The following is an 8,558-nucleotide window of genomic DNA, read 5'->3' as shown; positions in this document are numbered from 1 at the left end:
CACTTCTCTCTATTAATTAGCTAGCTATAGCACAATATATGAAACACCTAAATTAACCCCCCAAAACCCCCCAAACCCCCCCCCCCATTTTAAAAAAAAACAAAAACCCCAGCCACAGAAATGCTGACGCGTGGATGCCTATTGGTCCCGGTTGGTACCACCAACCGGGACCAAAGGCCCTCCTGCCTGGGCTCAGCGACAGGCCACGTGGAGGCCCATCTGTCCCGGTTCTGGATTGAACCGGGACTAAAGGGTCAGGGCATTAGTACCGAACCTTTAGTCCCGGTTCATGAACCGGGACTAAAGGCCCTCACCAACCGGGACTGTAGGCCCTTTTTCTACTAGTGTGTGTTGCGGCCGATCTGGTCCGGCGCGGGCGTGGCCTGGTGGTGCTCTGGCTGGGAAGGTGCGGTCAGACGGGAGATGAAGCTTGAGGTGCGGGTGCGGCCGGGTCACGGTGCGTCCGTGCGGGGAGGTGCGGGACGAGGTGCCCGGCGGCTTGGTTCTGTCGTCGTGAGGATGTGCAACGGTGTGGTCGGCGGCTGCTGCTCGGGCAGTGCGGCAGCCCGGGTGGAGGCAACGCAGTGTTGAGGTGCTGGGCGCGCGGGGCGGCGCGGATCTGCTGCTCGGAGGTCGCGAAGGGTGAGGGTGGTCAGATTCGGCCGGATTTGACATCGGTGGCTCGATGGAGGGCTTGCTGATGCATGATGTGCGGAGCTCGAGAGGTTGACCCGGGCAAAAGCTTGTCTCCGGTGTGTCCGGAACCGGCGATGGCGACGCGTTCAGGCGTCGTTTCCTTCTTGTTGGCATCGTCGAGGTACTCTCAGCTCCAATCTTCGCAGCTTCGGGGGAAACCTTAGATCCATGGGATCGGACGATGACGGTGCTCTAGCATCGTATCCCCTCTCGAGGGCTTCGTCTTTGGAGCTAGGCATCATCAAGCGGGACCGATGGAAGTTGGTGGCCTGTGGCAACAATGATGGGTGTGTGCGATGTCGGAGACGCGACAATGGTTGCGATAGTCGGCTCTTCTTCGGCGTGTTCGTGGGCAGATTACCTCGGGTTGTTTTGTTGCGGTGAAGTCGGAGCTGTGGCGGCGGGGCCCCTGTCGCGACGATGACAGGCAACAGGTGGTCTGTTCGGTGGTCTTCCGCGGCGCCAACCTTGCCTAGTTCTCCTTCGGAGCTATCTTTCAGAGTCGGAGTTGTGCTGTCCTTGGCGTGGGTGGCTGAGTTTGGCGCGGGGCTTCTTGTGTTTCACATAGCCTCTACGATGTGGGTTGGGTCTACATTTGTCTTCGGAGAAGTCGGAGTCGCTTGCTCGGAGATTAGGGAGGGTGATGACGCCTGTTGGGGAGAAGTGATGACGATGACACCGGTGTGTGATGTTGATGAGACTCTATGTGAGGTGGGTGTGTGATTATGAGTGTGCCGCTCAGCGGCTTGTAACGGTTTTCGCCCGGTTTTCCGTTTATTAACCGGGCAACTCTCTTCTTCTTTATTAATGAGATGAGGCAAAGCTTTTGCCTCCGTTTCGAAAAATAAAATAAAATCTATGTGACTTCTGAAAAGCTCCGGTGAGGAACTACGACACCGAGGGCTCCATAATCATTATCCCACATGGCGGTTAGTGCGTATATTTCTATCTTGGATCAATAACCAGAACTTCGACCCTAGGTCGGCTAAGTGGAACAAACAACCCTGCTCTCCAGCACGGCCTTCCACTTATTGCCTTAAGTTAGGTTTATATACTTCTATGATTATCTCTAGAAGCACACTGCATCATCACTATGTCTAAAGCCGACAATCTGGTCCATCTCACACCATGCCGCCGCCCATCTCGCATCAGGTCACATGCCGGCAAGTCCAAGTCCACCATATAGTATACCTTATAAGATAAGCTCATAGTATGGTCAAGTATCATGTATAATAACTTAGTGATCATCAGCCGGATCAATCACTGTCCATCAATATAAGCGAATCGACACATGACAAGAATGTAGGGCTAAATAATGAACACAAGCATAACTATACTAGACATGCTAGGATAACATGTAAAGGCAATGTAAGGCGACAAAATCGGGCTATGCATAGGAATAGAAGAGCAGTTACCGACAATAACCAAATCGATACTCTAATGCATGAAGTAGAGAGGAAGAATAGGCGATATATGGAATGATCAAGGGGGTTTTGCTCGCTTTGTTGCTCGGCATACGGGACCAGTTCCTCATTAGCATAGTCGTAGTCTACTGCAGTCTCGGGATCCATTTATAAGAAGCAAATGTGAAAAACCAATTAACAACTAGGCATTCTAATATGCAACCCAAAGTGCATGGCATGGCAAGATGTGTTGATTGTCAATTCTAGTGCATTACTACACAATTTAATTGAAGTGGGAATGTACCAAATAGCATTACCCCAACTCCAAGTATTATTTATAATATGGCGTATTAGAGTTTATAGCTAAACAACATGCATGAGAATGACATATTTGGATAGAGCACATTTTTCTGATCAATTTTTATAGATATTTTGTATTTTTGGAATTAGTATGAATTAGTTATGAATTTTCAAAGTTCATATGATTTTTTGGATTAAATTTAATTCGAAAATAAGACCCTAAAATACTTTTGTCACAAAGCAATGGGCTAATCACCCTGTATCACAAGTGGGGCATGTGCTAAGTCAGCAGCCCAGTCAGAATAGATCATGAGAAAATGCATGGCATGACCAGATGTACGGCCGCGACGCCTGTAATCACTGCTCCGACAACCAAATCGACTTCGGAGACTATCAAACAAACAAGCATGGCAGCGTGCATCTACTTGTGCAAGCGACGCAAGTAGAGGTGGTCATGAACAATTTCGGCGATAATAGTAGTTCGAGCTGGACGAAAACGAGGTCACGGGCACGGCATCAGTGAGCTGCTAGGCTAGGCAGCACAACGACAACGCCATGTGCACGGTGAGGTCTTTGCCTCAGTGGAGGGGTCTACTGTGACGGAAGCAAGAACAGCGGCGACCGCAGAGCTTCGGCTATGTCACGGCAGAGACGATAGCTAGCTAGAGCTCGAGATCGAGCTCCGACAGAGAGGGGAAAAGGATAGGACACTGCAGAGCACAAGGAGGTTTGGTGAGAGCTCAGGAGTGCCGGGGGGGGGGGGGGGGGGGGGGGCAATCTGACAATGGCATGCAACAACCGAAGCTAGGGAAAAAGGTCGATGGCGACGGTGCGGTGTGGTTCCGCTCGAGACGATCCTCGTGGCCAACATAGTCAAGGACGGCGGAGATGATGGACACCTTCTTAACCGGCAGGGAGGACGGTGGCCATGGCGATGGTAGCTCAGGTGCGCACTGGATCGAGCGAGGGGGAAAGGGGGTGCTAGGATTATCGACGAGGTCGAGGGCGACTTTATACTCCCTCCTGGAGCTCCTGTGTCGACACGGTGTCAAACAAGCAAAGGCACATATCATACAAGACGCTCCAAGAAAAACTCATATTATATGATGAATAAAAGTATAGTTTCAAGTAAAATACCGATGGTTGTTAAAAGAAAGCGGGGATGCCACTCGGGGGCTTCCCAAAGCTTAGTTGCTTGCTACTTCTTTGAATATTATCTTGGGTTGCCTCGGGCATCCCCAAGCTTAGCCTTTTGCTAATCCTTATTCCTTCATCCATCATAAGATAACTCAAAACTTGAAAACTTCAATCACACAAAACTCAAACAAAACCTTCGTGAGATCCGTTAGTATAAGAAAACAAACCACTACAATAAGTACTATAACAAACCTATTCTTATTTTGCTTTTGCATTATATCTACTGTATTCCAACTTTTCTATGGCAAAAACTCATCAAAGAAAACCATAGATTCATCAAAACAAGCACCCAATGCAAAGAAAACAGAATCTGTCAAAAACAGAACAGTCTGTAGCAATCTGAATATTTTGAATACTTCTGTAACTCCAAAAAATCTGAAATAAAAATTAGTGTGGATGTGAGGAGTTTGTCTATTAATCTTCTGCAAAAAGAATCAACTCAAAAGCACTCTTCTATTAAAAATGACAAATAATCTCGTGAGCGCAAGAGTTTCTGTTTTTCAGCAAGATCAAATAAACTTTCACCCAAATCTTCCCAAAGGCCTTGCTTGGCACAAACACTAACTAAAACACAAAAAACACAATCATAACAGTAGCATAATTGTGCTAACACACAAGAACAGAAAGAAAAAAGCAAAAATAAATTTTATTCATTGGATTGCCTGCCAACAAGCGCTATCGTTTTATGCCCCTAGCTAGACATAACATGTAGGATCTAAGTTTTGCCATCCTTTTCCACTTCTTTGATCAAACACTTAGGATTTTTCAAGGATTTTGCATATAAATTCTCAGAGACAATACTTCTAGGCATGAGATTGAAAAACTTATTTTCGCAAAAAGGGTCTCTTATGACTTCAATAAAGTTGGGATGGATACTAATCATCTTAAGATCTCCTTTATTAGTGCTAGAAGTTGCACCTTTGTTTTTAGTGACTTGAGTAGTCTTGCCAATTTTCACGGGAGTTTTAGCGGAAGCAAAGGCCGTTCCTAGATTAGAAAAGATTTCTTCCAGTTTCTTAATCCTGGACGGACTTTCTTTGATTCTTTCCTGAATTATAGTTCCTTTTTCTTTTAGCAACTTAAAAACATCTCCCGCTTTTGAACCAACCTTAGTAGCATAACTTTGCATTTTTCTATCCAAGTTTTCAATATGTTCTACGGTAAGCATTTTCTTTTCAATAGCATCTAGTCTTTCCATAACATGCTCAAGAGTCAATATTGTTTCATTGATCATGAGTGGTAGTGGACCCCCTAAATTTCCCAAAGCATTAAAAGCATCAAGAGAAGGACACATCAAGAAATTCCCACCGGTAATCGTATCAAGGACGAATCTGTACCAAGTGGGAATGCCCACATAAAAACAACAAAGAAGAACAATGGTAGATTGCTTACGGATAGATCTACTATAAGCATTGCAAATCCTATACCAAGCATCTTTTAAATTTTCTCCTCCCCTTTGTTTAGAGTTGAGAACCTCGTTCTCGGGGGTACATGCAATAGAAGAAGAAAAATCCATAACGACAAAAAGTGAATAAGATTGCACACGAAAAACAGATCTAACGGGAAAACGGCGAACCAAAAAGAGGACAAATAAAACGGAATTTTTTTGTGAAGTGGAGGAGAGGAAAACGAGAGGCAAATGTCAAATAATGTAAATTATGAGGAGATGGGATTTTTGATTAGGAACCTGATTGATGTTGAAGATCCTCCCCGGCAACGACGCCAGAAATTCCTTTTGATGTCTGCTATAACTACGTCGGTATTTCCCAAAGAGGGAGGGATGATGCAGTATAGCGACGGTAGGTATTTCTCTCAGTGATGAGAGCAAGGTTATCGAACCAGTAGGAGAACCTCCTCACACCATGTAAACAGCACCTGCACAAATAACAAATACTCGCAACCCTACGTGTTAAAGGGGTTGTCAATCCCTTTCAGGTATGGCGCCTCAAGATAGGAAATTAACGTGAGGTAAAAGTGATAGATAGGATAAATAGACAGTGGAACAAATAAATTGTAGCAAGGTATTTTTGTATTTTTGGTTTAATAAATCTGAAAATAAATGCAAAGAAAAATAGATCGCAAAGGCAAATATGATGAAAAGAGACCCGGGGGCCGTAGGTTTCACTAGTGGCTTCTCTCAAGAAAATAGCAAACGGTGGGAAAACAATTACTGTTGGGCAATTGATAGAAATTCAAATAATCATGACGATATCCTGGCAATGATTATTATATAGGCATCACATCCAAGATTAGTAGACCAACTCCTGCCTGCATCTACTACTAACAATCTCAGTCGAGGCATATTTTCTCATCTGAACAACTGATACTTGGTGTGGCCGACTCATATTTTTTTTAGAAAAGGAGGTTAAAACTCCGGTCCCTGCATCAATCGATGCATACAGCCATAGCCGACTCATATATGACCGATTCGTTTGTTGACTCGGCCTATGAGGGAAGTACGACAAACTAGTCTTCTGACTCGGCCAATGAAATCACATGTGGCCGACTCCTTAGTCGATCCGGCCAATGACAAAGGATCCAAAGTGAACTGGATGGCTGACTGAGGAAAACTATTGTTGCTTAGCTGCAGGATCCAAGTCAGGAGACAAACAAGGTTTTTCGGTGGATGACTTCATTATGTGAAGCATTGTTTTTCCTTTTTTACTTCATTTTTTTAGGGTTTTTTTTTCACTTCATTATTGTTGCTTAGCTGGTGTTTGTTTCCACGCCAACACAACTTGTTTTTGTGGGAATTTTCGTCATGTGAAGCATTTTTTTTTCAGAAAAAAAACAAAGCATTTGCTACAGCATCCGTCAATGGGTCAGGCCCAGCGTGTGTGCGAATCGCTGACATATAGGAGCTCAGGGTAGAAATTCCAAAGGAGTCCTTTGCTGAGCGGAGGAAAAAGGGTACAACTCCTCCTTGTGGGTTGGTCTTGGAGTCAGAAGGGGGAGAAAGAAGTCGACGGCGGCGCAGGGGGGAGAAAGAAGAAAAGATGGCGTTGGCGGAGGAGAAGACGTTCCTACTCGAGACCCTGGACGGCATGAGTTTCGTGGTGTCGGAGCGGGAGGCGAGCCAATCCGGAGAAATCCATTGCGACACCATCTGCTACCGCGGCCGGCCCATCGACGTCAACGTCCAAGGCAAAACACTCGCCAAGGCCTTGCACTACTGCAAGAAGCACGCCTACTCCGGCGGCCACGACCTCCGCGCCTGGGACGCCAAGTTCGTCGGCGACCTAGATCTCGAGACACTATACGATCTCATCCTGGTCAGCTTCAGCGATTTAACTCTTCTGTCACACAAAATCCTATTATCTACTCTAGTTTATGATGGTCTAGCCTAGCCTAATATCCCTAGTTCGTTTATGACACACAAAGCGTTTGCGAATGTATTCTCGGAATAACAATCAATTTTCTGCTGGCCTAATATCCCTACATAAGCAGTGTTTTCTCCAATGACAATCAGCACCATATTTTCTTCTTCTTCATTTCTTTAAGCACTTGCTTGCTATTAACAGGCTTCCCACAAACTTGAAATCCAAGGGTTGCTTGCACTCACCTGTCAGACTCTCGCCAATAAGATCAAGGGCAAGTCGCCCCATGAGACCTGTCATGTACTCCCTCCGTTCCGATTTACTCGTCGTGGTTTTAGTTCAAATTTGAACTAAAACCATGACAAGTAAATCGGAAAGGAGGGAGTACTAAACATCAGTGGTGTCTTCATTCCCGAGTTACATGAAGAGCATTCAAGTGAATCTTGCGCTAGCCACACGGTATGTATGCATGTATGTCCCTTTATCACGTCTTTCTTCCACTGTACAGATGCAATACCACTTACTCAACAACAAAACCATACCGTTATCCAGTATTATTATTCCTCGGTGGCTTGTGCTCTTTGGTTTTCGTGAGCAGGCTTTCGCGGCTATTGAAATCATCGCAGATTGGTGGAACCTAGAGCGAAAATTGGTAGACAAGGCATTACGGGCTCTCGACATAGTTCGTTGCCAAGACTTCACCGGATACGAGCCCAAGATCCATGGTTTAGTACGTCATCGATTCAGTGACTTCAACCTTGCCTTCTTCGACTTAGATAAAGAGAGTGAGTATTTTGATGATTGTTCGCTCCATTAAGGTCTTTATAGTTGGATGTAGACACTGTAGTATGCTGGCTTTGATTTTGTCATCGTTGCCTTTATCCGCAGCTAGCTTTTCCCGTGGCCCACCGCTTAACAACAAAACACCAATGAGTGAGTCGGCCACGACATATTGTGTCAATGTCGTTTCCTTGAAGGTAGGGGAATCGGATGTTGGCTTTCCGGTCGACATATTTGGCACTGTTGTTGCAAGGGACACAAAGGACTACCGATGTGTCTATCTGTTTCGGCGTGAAAGGGCCGACCCCCAACACATCAGCTCGCCGGTATGCGCCTTTATTCTGTACCCGTGATTGACTCTTGGTGGCGTCCAACGCAAAATTTTCACTCTTTTTTCTTTTGCAGGATGATATGCTATCTTTGACAGATCCATGTCGAGGGCTTGTCTCAGAAAACAGGGTTTATTTTGAGATCGATTTAAAGATCAAGGGTGATGGTTGTGCGGACAAAGAATTTAGCAAAGGCATACTAGAATTCGAACGGGCCCGTCTTTGTGAAGGCAAGGCGACCATGACTCTTGAACTAGGCAGTTGGCTGAGTTCGGTGGAATTGTTGTAACAAACCAAGGTATGTTGTACGTGTGTTTGGGACCTATCGTTTTCCCGCGGGGGGGGGGGGGGGGGGGGGGGTCATTGTTGCATGTCCATCATTAACTTGCAACTTGTTCTCGACCCTCTAACCCAGGTACACGTCCTTTTTGACACACAAGTGTCTCAACCTATTTTGCAAGTCCATTTTGTACACACATGTTCAACACCATTTTATGTCAAACAAGAAAAGTAAAATACTTCTATTAGTACTAAAA

At 45.5% G+C, this 8,558-nt stretch overlaps 1 protein-coding gene across 1 annotated transcript; it reads left to right on the top strand.

The window, feature by feature from the left end:
- Positions 1–6,639: 6,639 nt before the first annotated feature.
- On the top strand, positions 6,640–7,304 carry LOC123068135 (SKP1-like protein 11). The gene is made up of 3 exons (XM_044490612.1): positions 6,640–6,868; positions 7,118–7,224; positions 7,292–7,304. The coding sequence occupies exons 1-3, from the start codon at positions 6,641–6,643 to the stop codon at positions 7,302–7,304; spliced, it is 348 nt and encodes a 115-aa protein (XP_044346547.1). The 5' UTR covers position 6,640.
- Positions 7,305–8,558: the final 1,254 nt, after the last annotated feature.

This window comes from Triticum aestivum, chromosome 3B (genome assembly GCF_018294505.1).
Source record: "Triticum aestivum cultivar Chinese Spring chromosome 3B, IWGSC CS RefSeq v2.1, whole genome shotgun sequence".
Classification (NCBI taxonomy): Eukaryota; Viridiplantae; Streptophyta; class Magnoliopsida; order Poales; family Poaceae; genus Triticum; species Triticum aestivum.
Note: the sequence above shows the minus strand (reverse complement) of the source record. Positions and strands in the feature narration are given on the sequence as shown.